This window comes from Rana temporaria, chromosome 3 (assembly GCF_905171775.1).
Source record: "Rana temporaria chromosome 3, aRanTem1.1, whole genome shotgun sequence".
NCBI lineage: Eukaryota > Metazoa > Chordata > Amphibia > Anura > Ranidae > Rana > Rana temporaria.
Window position 1 is genome coordinate 284117227 of NC_053491.1, and position 13806 is coordinate 284131032.

General features: G+C 44.2%; 1 protein-coding gene across 1 annotated transcript; it reads right to left on the reverse strand.

Moving 5' to 3' along the window:
* Positions 1 to 244: 244 nt before the first annotated feature.
* LOC120932377 (securin-like) lies at positions 245 to 13510 on the reverse strand. Its single transcript, XM_040344712.1, has 8 exons — positions 13404 to 13510; positions 12586 to 12752; positions 9846 to 9921; positions 9420 to 9575; positions 8892 to 8956; positions 2958 to 3033; positions 1326 to 1472; positions 245 to 403 (listed from the first exon to the last, which is right to left on the reverse strand). The coding sequence occupies exons 1-8, from the start codon at positions 13489 to 13491 to the stop codon at positions 324 to 326; spliced, it is 855 nt and encodes a 284-aa protein (XP_040200646.1). The 5' UTR covers positions 13492 to 13510; the 3' UTR covers positions 245 to 323.
* Positions 13511 to 13806: the final 296 nt, after the last annotated feature.

Sequence of the window (13806 nt, forward strand, 5' to 3'; positions counted from 1 at the left end):
TGATGGTAATTTAAAGTTATGTTATTTCTTACTGAGGTCTTCATATAAATCAGTTAAAAATGACTAAACTCATAATTAGTGTGCAGGAAAATTTTCCTTAGTAAGCACAACATTGTAGATGCCAACTTTCATACAGTTGAAATACACACCGATTTGGGTTATTTAAGCCAAAATGTATACTTGCTTTTTTTGATAAAGTACTTTGTTTGCTCTAAAATTTTGCAAATAAGGTCAAACAATTGGATAACAAAAAATAAAGGTTTATTTAAAAAATTCATACAAGTTAGTCACAAAAAATAAATGTATTATTAAAAAGTTAAATGCTAACAGTTCTCCATCTTGGGCATGTCAAGTGTGATCTCATCTAGGGTTTCCAGGAAGGATGGACATGTACTTGACATATCTGAAAAAAAAAAATTTGAATCAGATAACCTCACTGACAGGAAATTGGATTACAGTTAGCTTGAAATTAGACCCCAGTTTTGTCAAGCTGGAAAAAAATAAATCCAGCTACAGTGGTGGTTTACCAACTTTAAAATATTGTACAGTTGTACCATAAGGCCATACCTGGCTAAATGAGGTAAAGTGTGCAGTACAATACCAACAGCACACTTAAATTTACTAGTTTCCAAAGCCACATTTCCAGACAGCAAAAATAGGAAATGATGTTCTTGCAAGAGTTGAAACCTCTTGGTTGTATTCTTATGAGCTACAGAATTCCCATGTACCAGGCCCTAAATGCATTGTACAGCCAGGATATAATATACCAATCAGCCATGACACCCCCTGCGCCTTGCTGGAGTCCTAACATGACTTCACTAGACCCAACCCCCCCCCCCCCCCCCTCAGCATTTAGTTACATTGCATCATAAATCCTGTTCTGCATTATATAGAATATAGGGAGCTACGTCTTTGCCCTAGTGGTACGATATTTATCTTGTTTTTCCAATCGTAAATGTATTATTCTTTCCAAATTAGATAAGAGTATTATAGTAGCAATGTCAGATATACCAGGTAACACCCACTAGCAAATCATTTAGTAGGCTTGATATTTAAGAGGGATGTGCCCAAAGCCTTGCCAACAGCAAGAACCTGTAGTTGAAGCCAAGGGCAATGAGAATACTGCATAAAATATTATATGTGGGACCTCTCCTGCCTTTATCCAGTGCATTCACTTAATCTGGTACCCCTTACCATTGGTCAGACATTTGGTTGTCGGAACTACATTGGAAGTCTGAGTCTCAGATGCAGTACACACCCCCCCCCCCCCCCAATAAAAGTCAGTATTTTCATCCAAAGTTATATTGCAGTCAGTTAAAACCAACCTGATTGCCAGCTAAAGACTGGAATGTCCATTGGAATTGGCTCCTTGGTTGACAATGCAAACCCATTTTCATACACAATAAGGGGAACTCCAGCAAGGTAGAGATGGCTCAGTTTGCACTCTTCAGGAACAACAAATGTTTCAAACTCTAGGAAGAGAAATAATCTTGCTAAACAACCTTCCATGGTCATTACTGATTGATCAGCTTGTGTTTTGCATTACTGAATGAGTTAAATAGCATTTACATGAGTCACTTGGCAAGACAACAGTTCAGCCACAGTTTCTCTCCAATTGGATTTTAATGCTTGAGACTGCAACCGACAATGATAAATAAAATGCTCATTTATGGTACTTACCCAAATCTGTTAGATAGATTATGAGACTCTTCTGGACCGCCAAGTAGCAGGGCCCTTTGCATGCCATATTGTGCCAAATGTCACCCCAATGCAATTCTTACACACACACCCCCCCCCCCCCCCAACTCTGGTACATTTAGCCTGCCCATACATGGTCTGAGGGGTAGTTGAGCAGGACTAGGCGATTCAGTATCCCATTTTGCTGGTTCTAGGGGGAACTTTACATCATGTGTTCTGAGACCTTTCAAGAAGAATGACAGACAACTTGCAGGAATAGCTCTTGACCTTCCTTACTACCATGTATAATAAATCCCTGCTTTTTTTTAATTGAGTCACATGGAACCTCCCTACAACTGGTAGATGGATCACAATAAGCAATTAGGATCAGTTGAGATTTTACTGAAATGATTTTTGGTTACACACAGATTAAGGCCAGACTGTCACAAGAGGTTGACAAGAGGGGGGGGGGGGGGGACAGTGGAGGAGGCAGCATCTCTAAAGTTGGTCCCAGATGCAAGACTTGATTTAAGCCAGAACTGAAACCTGCCTGCTCCCTTTAGTACAAGCCTAAAGAATCAGGCCTCCACAAATAAGCCCTTCTCAGCCTTGACCTGTAATGTTATGCCATCTTGACTAGGCTGAAAAAGTCCTCATCCTACAGAATGCCAGATTATACTTCTCTCCATGCAAGCATCAAGACTCTAGATTTTCCCCCAATAAGCAAGTGATAAATTCTGATATACCCAGCTACCCCCAAAATGTATGGCCAATAATGAAACACAGTTGGGCATGGATCTGGAGGAGGCTACTAATTTCCTGCAAACCCACCATCACCTAAGAAAGCACAGGATTTACAAGCCAACACCCATTCAAGATGGGAGACATTAATGAACACATCTGCAAGACCCTGTGAATGAGTCAGATGGTGAGCCCACCTCAGCCAGATGAAGCTTTACATTTTTAGCCTGACTTTTGTTCTGGGTGTGAGACAGACTTCATGTAGCTGATGCTACATGCAGTGCTTAGAGCCAGTGGTAGCTGTTAATTTGGACCACGACAGTGAAGCTTATTGCTCCCCTTGGGAAGGTACAAAGCTCAAACTAGAATTCCAAAACCTGAATGACATCAATACCATCATATGCTCAGTGTGTTTTAGCAAGTCAACATCCAGTGGAAAGACTGCTTGCCATGTACTGGAGGAAAAAAATAAAATAAAGGGCCACAACACCCGAAACCCCCCCCCCCCCCAAAGCCACCACCCCCCAGTGAACACTTGCCTTCAGGATGGTAAGGCAGACACTTCTCAATCTCAGGGTAGCTTTGTTTGCTTGGCTCGATACAGGCCTCAGAAATCTGAAATGGAATATTTAACCAATTTAATGGCAGCAGCCAATACACATTAGATTAAGCGCAACCTACACTTAGTCTTGACAAGAGTGGGGGGGGGGGGGGTTAAAAAATTCAAGTTTCCATCGTGCCTCCCCACTGGAGGAGAACCCCCCCCAATATTGCAGCCATCACTCCATAGTGTACAGTTATAATGCAGAAGGAATGTGCATGAAGCCAATGTAATCAGCAAAGCATGACACACACACACACACACACCTTAGTTAGATGTGATGGTATTTCTACGAGCCTTTCAGGACAGCACCTTGGAGAGCGCAGCTCCACCCCTTCACAGGAAACAGTGTGATAACGCCCCTTTAAAAATCAGCTGCTTACGCCATGCCTTCAGTTGTTACCGAGAAATCCTCCGACATGCTGGAAGATAGACAATTACCAAAGTCCCACAAATAATATCTTACTTATGATAACCAAGGGAAGGAAGTAGGCTGCTGTCCTGAAAGGCTCGTAGAAATACCGTCACCGGTAAGTCTAAGGTTTTCTCCCTTCGCCTTTCAGGACAGCACCTTGGAGGAGAAACTTACTTCAGGGTGGGACCACTGCCTGTAAAACCTTCCTACCAAAGGACTGGTCCGAGGCTGACATCAGAGCCAAGCGGTAATGTCTTATGAAGGTTGAAAATCTGGTCCAAGTGGCTGCCTTGCAGATTTGCTCGGGAGATGCCCCAGCCTTCTCTGCCCATGCTGCTGCCACTGCTCTGGTAGAATGAGGCAAAATACCCACCGGAGGTTCCAGTCCTAAAGAGATGTATGTCTCTTTAATAGCTTGCTTTAACCATCTACCCAGGGTACTCTTGGCAGCCTTACTGCCCTTGTTAGCACCTTCCATCAGGATGAATAGTGGAGACTTCCTGATATTCTTTGCAACTACTTTAGAAGACACCTCCTGATGTCCAAAGTGTGAAAAGCTTCTTCCCCTGGACCCAAAAAGGACATGGGCAAAAAGGTAGAGTGTCATTTGTGTGCGGTGAAAGATTGACGATACTTTTGGTAGGAAATCAGGCTAGTCTTAAGGACAGACCCAATCTGGTAGACATAAAAGGTTCTTTAATTGAAAGAGCTTGTAACTCACTTATTCTTCGAGCAGAAGTTAATGCTACCAGCAGAATAGTTTTGAGTGTCAAACATTTTAATGAAGACTCTTCTAAAAGGTTCAAATGGAGATTTAGTGAGAGCCTGAAGAACCAAAGACACGTCCCATTTGGGAAAATAGGTCTAGGCTTTACTTTTGCCATAGCCTTAAAGAATCTGATTATTAAGTTTCCCCTGACAGGGTTTCCCCCCCCCCAAAAATGTTATATATTTATATATTTATATATATATATATATATATATATATATATATATATATATATATATATAGCCAGCTACCTGCGTTTGAGGGTACTTGCTGCTTTCTCCAATACTTCTTGTAGAAATTCTAGAACCAAAATAGTATTACTAAAATTAAAGTTCTTGGTGGAACACCAGGTATTATAGACTTTCCAGACTTAAAGTACATAGCTGGTGACTTTTCTACTTGCCAGGAGGGTATTAATACGTTTTTCTGATTACCCCTTTCGTTTTAATATTTGTTCTTCAGAAACCAGGCTGTTAGCCTGGATCTGGATGAAGAATCTGATTCTGAGACAACAGATCTGCCCTGATTGGCAACCTCCAGGGGGGGGGGGGGGGGGGGGGGGTTTGCTGAAAGGTTCATCAGGGTGGCAAACCAAGGCCTCTTTGGCCAGTAGGGGGCCCATCAAGATTAGCTCTGGATTCCACTCTGAATTTGGTCAGAATCACTTTCAAGGCACTCTGCCTAATGCATAAGTGTATTCAAGGAAACGCTCCCCCAATATCTATGCGAAAAAATAAAAGCCCATAACCTCAATCGCGATCCACCAATCAAAACCTACTCCAGATACAAGTCCAAAGGAGATCGAAGATTTGCAGTCCAGGGACCTCGCCTGTGGAATGCACTACCAACCACCATCCGACTGGAGTCGGACCACTTGGCCTTCAGGAGAAAGATTAAAACCCATCTCTTGAGGTCAAGGGGTTCCTTACCCATGAAATGGATACAGCGCCCAGAGGCGATTCAGTTTGCATGTGTTGCTCTTTACAAGTCTCTCACAAAGGAAAGTCTCACTTGTGGGCCAACGCATCTATCCCGATAGCTTGATCCTGCCTCTGAAGAGAAGCCTGGTGTCTGCATTTTCTTGTTTTGCAAAGAGGTCCACCTGAGGAAACCCCCACATTACTTGGACTTTCTCAAACACCTCCTGGTTCAGAGACCAAAAAAAGAGATGTATAGCCTTCAATTTGAGGATCTCCTTGCCTCCAGCTTTGACCAGACTCTGAGTTGTCTGTTTTTCCAGGTGGGCTCCCCACCCCCATGCACTTGCGTCCGTTGTTACTGGAAAGTTCCAAAGCAGTCCTTTTGAGATGTTTCTTTGGTTTCTCCACCACCAGAGTGATCTTTTTGTCTTTTGTCCTATTTTGAACCTTTTTTCTAGGGATTCCTGATAGGACCAATTCTTCAGAATGTCTGCCTGCAGACAGGCATGAAACCTGGCCCACTGAAGGAATTGCTGCTGTCAAGAGACCGAGAGTGGACATAGCTTGCCTTACCGAGATCTCTGGACCTCACTGAAGGGCTTTCAGAGCCGACTGCATTTTTTCTATCTTTTCCTGTGGAAAAAAAAAAAAAAAAAAAAAAAAAAAAAAATTCTGTTTTACTGAGTCTCTCGTAGCCCAAGAACCTCACCCTTTGAGATGGTAGAAGATTGGACTTGGAGGTTGAGAAGCCAACCCAAACCCCTTAGGTGTTCGAGTTATTTGCAGATTGACCTCCACCTGATCTCTTGAGTCTGCAAAACAGTAGTAAATCGTCCAGGTAAGGTACTATTGGAATTCCCTTCAGTCTCACGGGTTCAAGAGCCTCTGCCATCACTTTCGTGAACACTCTGGGAGAAGAGGAAAGACCGAAAGGCAGGGCCCAAAACTGCAGGTGCCACACTTCTCCCAGATTGACTGCTAGCCACAGAAATTTGTGACTGGGTTGCCATCGGAACATTGAGATAGGCATCTTAGGTCGATTGATGCCATGTGACAGCCCAGGGTGATTAGATGCCAGAGAAAATAGTGTCCATTCTGAATTTTTTGTATTTTATGGACAGGTTGAAAACCTTCAAATCTAGAATAGCATGTTAGAATCTTATGAACTAGGAAGACTATGTTTAACTTCCAGACCTTGGTACATTTTGTCATGTACTGACAGCTGAGGCTTTCCCTCTTGGATTTCCAAAGTGGTATATATTGCTTTGAGTAATTCTTCCACCTCTTTAAGCGATGGTTTATACCTAAAGGATCATCCTCCAAATCTATGGTTAAGGAGGGGGCGCTTCCCCTTTCATCCTCAGACTCACTTCACTGGTCTGGAAGTGGACGGAGGGAGACTGGATTGAGAACTGTTCCTGGCTGGAACTCTGGCCTTTTTCTATACCAGGGAACGCACTGTCCCTAGGGTCTGACAACTCTTTTCTTACCGAGGACAAGAGATCTTTACACTCCTGTGTAGATTCTTCCCTCACTAGGTCCGCAATGCAGGATCTGCAGTGGTTTGGGCCTAGAAGCTCTTAAAGGGTTTTTGCATGAGGGGCATTTTCTTCCTGTTACTCTGATTTAGCTGTGGCTTTCTGAAACAAAAAACCCAAACCCTTTTAGGGATAAACAAACCACCAATTAAGAGAACACACAGCACCCTTTAGCCGACACCCTATGTGCCACAGAGTCTCACTCCTTGCTGAACTGCCATTAGAGCATTAATACTAAAGCAGACAGCTGCAGGTTTTAGTTTAGAACACCAACACAAAAGAAAACACCCAGTGTCATAAACAAAAGCAAAGAGGTACCACTGTACCTTTCCTACCTGGGCCTGGGCGCCTGCATCTGCCATTGCTGCTGAAGGTTCAGCTTGCTCCCATTATGAACCACTGCCGCCACTGAGATTTAAACAGCTTCTTTTTTTCCCCCTTTGCAAAGCTCCTCCTTATGAGCAAAAGGAAGTCCCGACCAGATGACCCGCCTCTTCAGTTCAGCAGCTGGAACCAATTGCTGCTACACCCCGCCGGAAGTCTCCCCCCACCGGAACCGATGTCACCCGCCGTCCGGGATTCAGCGCCGCCATGCAGAGACCTGGCATGGATGCTCAAACTGAGCACAACCGCAGCCCCCCGAACACTTTTGGTGGACAACCCCTGACCGATTACTCCTGTGAGCCGGCGAAGGAAGAGACACCGGAGCACCCCCCCTCACATACGGGAAGGAGCTTGGTTGGTCTATGACAACAAAGTGAACAAAGGTACTGCCAAAACCCTCCTGAGAGCGCAGTCCCTCTAGTTCCCCAGCAGTGCTTCCATTGCAGAGGAAACACTAAAACTGAAGGCATGGTGGAAGCAGCCGATTTTTAAAGGGGTGTTATCACGCAGTGTTTCCTGTGAAGGGGTGGAGCTGCGCTCTCCCCAAGGTGCTGTCCTGAAAAGCGAAAAAAAAAGTCCAACCTGCCCTGAGAGATGCTACCTAAAAGTAGCATGAACATATGAGGATAGCAGTAGGTTTACAGTCCATTTAACAGGTGCAAGCTCCAGGACCAGTAGCCTGACCTTAAAACAGAACCAACACTTAACCTCTGGTCCAATGCCCATGAGGTAAAGCCATCTGCTCCAGCTTCTTGGTGCTAGTAATCATTAATCTTGATTGGCCAACATGAAATAACTCACGCATGCACTGGAGTGCAGTCATCCTGGCACACAAGCACAATGCCAAGATGTAAAACTTGAATGGCACATGCACAGCTCAGTGTACATTCTACAGATTGCTGACTGGGCAGGAATGTATTGCTGAAAACCAATTACAGTCTAGGCCAAAGCCTATTAATCTCCCCCAAACCACAATAAAATTTAACACACACACCCAGGACTATATGTCCCATGAGTCATTGTGCCTCAAAACCACAAGTTCCAAGACACCGACATGTATGGACAGTGAACTGAGCTGTATATGCGCTGCACACCTATGCATTCTGCAACAATGCATTCTGTATGCAGGCCAAGTAATCAGCTGAACTAGAAGTCAATGAAGCCAGTTGACAGCCATTTTACAATCGACAAAGTAAATGCCTAATTTCCGACCTACTTTTAACCCAGCAAATTTGTATACTGTGGCAGCATGACAATCCTGCAAGATATTGGACTTTAGGAACAAGTCATTAATGTCTTCAGAGAAACCAAAAAAAAAAAAAAAGTGAAGGGCTACGTTTTGGCATGCACTTCTTCCTGCTGATGTGAAACTGCCCAACAGCAGTCACCAACACTATACCATACACATAGCAAGGCATCATATGCCTTTAGATTCAAGTCATAATGGCTAGGCTATGATTAGACTGCAAGATCTGAACCTGCTTTAAGGGCAGAATTACAAACCACTTGGTGCCCATCTGCCTATAGGGGTACACAGACCACTTTGGTTGCTATTCTGTGCACACATTTACACCTCCAATAAATCTTGAGCCAACATGGCACCAAAATCATGAGGGAGAACCTCCCAAAACAGAATATGGTGCAGCCATCATCTTAAGAGCAGCCAATTGGGTGTCCTTCACAACTGCTCCAGTCTTGGAAATCCTTTGTCTGACCATGACATTGTGCAGACCTAGCAATTTACACACACACACACACACACACACACACACACACACGATCTTTGCCATTTTGTCCAGCCTTGAAACATTAGCAGAGACCATTAAAGATTATAAAGTCAGTTTACCATCTGAGGTAAATCCAGTGTGATGTCAAAGGTTGCCAGGGAAGATGGTAGTGTGCTTGCAATATCTGGGGGATAAAAAAAAGTATTAATACATCAGTCTGAACACATACACCTGGAATAAGAGGTTATGCCTGGAGAGGACAGGTTTCCTATCACTTGAAGGTTCTGCACAACTGATAAGGATTCATAAGTTTGCTGTACTTGCAATCTGCCTGTGAACTTGCTGGAAAATAACTACTTCAGAATAGTCTCTGCCCTAGCACAGCTCTTTCCCCAGCTACCCTTTTCCCTGGTCCTGCTTTGACCTAGAAAATGTATGTAGTGGAGGAGTTCGGGGAGATCAGCTCAGTCTGCTGGGAATGCCACCACATCAAAGATGGTGGCCCACGGCAACAGTCACAGGATTTGGATGTCTATGGTCTGTCAAGTTTGATGGCACATTCTGAGACCTAGAAGTGTTCATTTTTGCTCCCATCTGCAAGTTAATCCTCCATGCTGTGACATAAGCAAGTCACTTTAGAAACCAACCTGACTCCCAGCTAAAGACTGGAACATCCATTGGCACTGGCTCCTGGGTCAAGGCATCAAAGTTTGCAGCTTCCTTTTCATGCACAAACAGGGGGGATCCACCAAGGTAGAAATGGCTCAGTTTGTGCTCTTCTGGGACATCAGAGGTTTCAAAATCTAGGAAATAATTTGTGTTTATTTACACAAGCAATGCACGCAAAAGCTTCTTTCCCCAACTGCTGATCCAGGTACCCAGTGTTGCTCATGACTGGCCAAGACAGCACTTACTTGCAGCATTACTGAAGTCACTGGTGTCTAGATTTATAGGCAAGAATCAAGTCATACCAATACAAGTCAGTCCTAATCTGTGCAAGTTAGAACCAAAGTTTATGTAAAACCCACTCAAAAGTAAACAGAACAAGCTGCAAGGACAAAAAAAATTCTTACCTGCAGGATCATAAGGAACACACTTTTCAATCTCAGGGTAGTTGCGTTTGCTAGGCTTGATGCACGCTTCAGAAGCCTGGAAATTAAACAGTTTAACATAGGTAGTTAAAAAAAAAACGAAAGACCCCTTTATTGTGCAATCTAAATTTCTAGGCAGCAGTAAAAAACCTAGTGTTCTAACACTTTACACTTTTGAATAGTGGGGGAGTCAATTCATCTGGGCACCTAAAGCATGCTTATATGGTGGACCAGGTTGAACATGTGCAGTGCTGGAGGATGCACCTTTAGTTAAAGAAATACAAAGGCATTGATTGTCAATTCATTCCATGCAGTGCATTTTGTCAGTCAAGCATGAAATATATGCAACCAATAATTCAGGCCTGACCTGTTATCCCGAGACTGTCCATGCACAACCATTTAGGAGGCAGAGAAACACATCACTTGTGCATTCAGGAGAGGACTCCGATTCCAATGTCCAGAATACATTAATCTTCTGGCCAATGGAATGAGTGCCCACCCAAGCACTTGATATGCCTAAATGTTTTGCAAATCATGGCTTTGGGAGCATGGTTATGCTGCTTTTCCCATCACCTGGAGCAAAGGTGTCCATGGAGAGAGAGTCCTGTGTACGACACCCAAATCTTAAAGGGCTAGCAAATCGGCAGTAGTGATTAGATGTCAAGAGTATGTTGGGGATTGCCAAGGCACGGTGCTGCCTAGTTCTTTCTGGATGCTTTACATAGGAGAGGTTAAAAAAAAAAAAACACACAAATCCAAACTATAATACAAGAATCAAAGACCTTCCGCTACCAAGGATGAGCTCTGGCGTGTTCACAAGCCCCACATGCAGAGCCTGCCAGGAAGTCTGTACTGCGCTAATCACAGGCAGTGAGACCTTTCCCAATCTCTGCAGCCACACATCGGTAAATGTCTACCTGCTTGTGATTAGTGCAGTGCGGTGAAGACTTCCTGGCAGGCTCTGCACATGGGGCTTGCGAACACGCCAGAGCTCATCCTCTACCAAGATGGTTGCCTCCCCAGAGACCAATGGCAAGTTTGTAATGGTGGGAAAAAAAAAAAAAATCTAGTGACACTTAGTCCTTTCTCCCCAGCATTCAGGTAAAGAAAAGCCCAAAATCATACAATATATGGAAAGGGTCACTGCTTTTTAAGCGATAACGTTTTTTGTTTTTTTTTGAGAAACAAACATGATACTTACCGGTACAGAGCAGCCCCAATGCCCTCTCAGGTTCCCCTTTGGTGCTTTTGGCCCCTCCCTCCTGTTGAGTGCCCCCACAGGAACCGGCTTGCTATGGGGGCATCCGAGCCAAGGCTCCCTGTCCATTCAGACATGAAACCATGACCCAGCTCTGTCCTTTTTTCTCTCCTCATTGGCTCACTGACAGCAGCCAATGGCACCATGCTGCCATCTTAGCCAAAGAAAGCCAGGCCTCCCCTGCAACATTGCTGGATAGGGATAGGCTCAGGCAAGCATTAGGGTGGCTGCTGCACATGCTTTTTATGTGAATGCATCAAGATAAAAACGCTTCTGCCTTTACAGCCACTTTAACCACTTAACCCCCGGACCATATTGCTGCCCAAAGACCAGAGCACTTTTTGCGATTCGGCACTGCGTCACTTTAACAGACAATTGCGCGGTCATGCGACGTGGCTCCCAAACAAAATTGGCGTCCTTTTTTTCCCCCCACAAATAGAGCTTTCTTTTGGTGGTATTTGATCACCTCTGCGGTTTATTTTTTGCGCTATAAACAAAAATAGTGACAATTTTGAAAAAATGAATATTTTTTACCATAATAAATATCCCCCAAAAATATATAAAAAAATATTTTTCTTCCTCAGTTTAGGACGATACGTATTTTTCTATATATTTTTCGTAAAAAAAAAAAAAAAAAAAAAAAAAAAAAAAGCAATAAGTGCTGATTGGTTTGCACAAAAGTTATAGCGTTTACAAAATAGGGGCATTTTTATTAATATTTTTTTTTTTACTAGTAATGGCGGCGAACAGCGATTTTTTTTCGGTACTGCGACATTATGGCGGACACTTGACACATTTTTGGGACCGTTGGCATTTTTATAGCGATCAGTGCTATAAAAATGCATTGCATTACTATAAAAATGCCACTGGCAGTGAAGGGGTTAACACTAGGGGGGCGGGGAAGGGGTTAAGTATGTCCCTGGGTGTGTTCTTACTGTGGGGGGGGTGGCCTCACTAGGGGAAACACTGATCTTCTGTTCATACATTGTATGAACAGAAGATCAGCATTTCCCCTGCTGACAGGACCGGGAGCTGTGTGTTTACACACACAGCTCCCGATCCCCGCTCTGTAACGAGCAATCGCGGGTGCCCGGTGGCGATCGCGCCCGCCACCCGCACGGGGTTCACGGACGAGCGCGCGCCTCCGGCGGCGCGCACGCGCCCCTAGTGGCCGCAAAAAGAGCCGACGTCATTGTACGGGCTCTCGCCCGCGAGAGCCAACCTGCCGCCGTAGAATGACGGCGGCTGGTCGGCAAGCAGTTAAGCTCAGACAAGCTACACACTATTAAAGCAATTTTACATGGTAATCATTTGAAAGGTTAGAGACTCTTGCCATGCCTATGGTACTATTAGATTTTCAGTCTGGCAATAAAAAGCAGTGCTAAATCTCCAGTGGGCACAGGCAGTCTGACAGAAGGTCTAGCAAGTTTTGACCTGTGTCAAGACTTCTCAGAAAAGTATTACCTGCTTAGTAACTGGTGCAGAGTTCTTCACTCCAAGTGCTCCTTTCTTCTGCGGAACTGCTGTGTTGACAACCTGCTTGTTGACGTTTCCCAGAGCTTTTCTTGGCTTCACCACAGTTCCAGAGCTGCCAAACACTTTCCGCGGATGACTTTCCAAAAGGGTTTTTCCTTTACAAGATAATAAAAATATATAAATCCACACGCACTCTGCTACAGACTACTTAAAAGGAGAAGTCCAGTCTGAGTTTATTTTCTGGGTCACAGGCGTGCAATTTGTTTTGCACTCCTGTGACCCGTTTTCAGTAAGTCTGAAGTCTGCTCTCCGCTGACGTGACTGCCATCAGTCGGGGCAGCACATCATCCGACTTCCAAGATGGGATCCACCAGCTGCCTTGATTGATGGCAGTCTCAGCGAGCCACTGAGATAGCCACTCATCGCTCCAATGGAGAAGTAGAGCAGAAGCAATGCAGACACAGTCAGCATCGCTCAGGGAGCAAATCAGCGGTGTTCAGTGGCTCAATTCTCAGTGCCGAGACACCGGGGGACAGATGCAGCATCCACAGAGGCAAGTATAAATAGGGGACACATTAAAAGGGGATGGCAACAGTTCAAACAGCAGAGATAACTGCACCTTATGGACCATATGCATTTCTGCTGTTGGCTTGTTTATTTAGCAAACAATCCTTACTGGTATATTGCCACATTTGCAACCAAACCAGTCAAAGATCTACTTTGAGTAACATTGAAATGCAGCAATGAATTGGCTAGAAACTGCAACATTTGCAGAAATTCCAGCTGGAAACTGAGAAAACACTCACCAGGGATTGTAGATTTTAGGCGATCCTTGGACAGGATAGTAGAAGCAACACCTCCATTCTCTTGGTCAATGAAAATCACAGTTGCCATGCTTCACTTTGTCAAAACTGTAAAGTAGGAAATACAAAAGACTTTGGGGTCAATTCATTAAGAGTTAAATGGCCAATGAAATTCAGTAAAAACATACAGTAAATCAGGTGTGAAAGAGCAAATCACTAAGAATCTGCATAAATACCAAATGCAGAGTTTGTTCAATTTAATGCAGTAATTAACAACATTAAGCTGGTTGCCAAGGAGCAGACTGGGAAGCCAGCCATTGCATCCTCAACAATGGATGACTCAGCTGCCAGCAAGTTCCCTGAATAAAAAAAACCCACTCTGCCTGCTTTGCCATGTGACAGTTCG

What these genes read in the sequence shown, in the direction of transcription:
- LOC120932377 (XM_040344712.1), bottom strand. Translation starts at nt 13,491, where the DNA reads ATGGCAACTGTGATTTTCATTGACCAAGAGAATGGAGGTGTTGCTTCT. An exon ending in AGTCTTTAGCTGGGAGTCAG is followed by an intron (nt 8,957 to 9,419) that starts GTTGGTTTCTAA and finishes TTTATCCCCCAG; the next exon opens with ATATTGCAAGCACACTACCA. An exon ending in CACTGGATTTACCTCAGATG is followed by an intron (nt 3,034 to 8,891) that starts GTAAACTGACTT and finishes ATTCCATTTCAG; the next exon opens with ATTTCTGAGGCCTGTATCGA.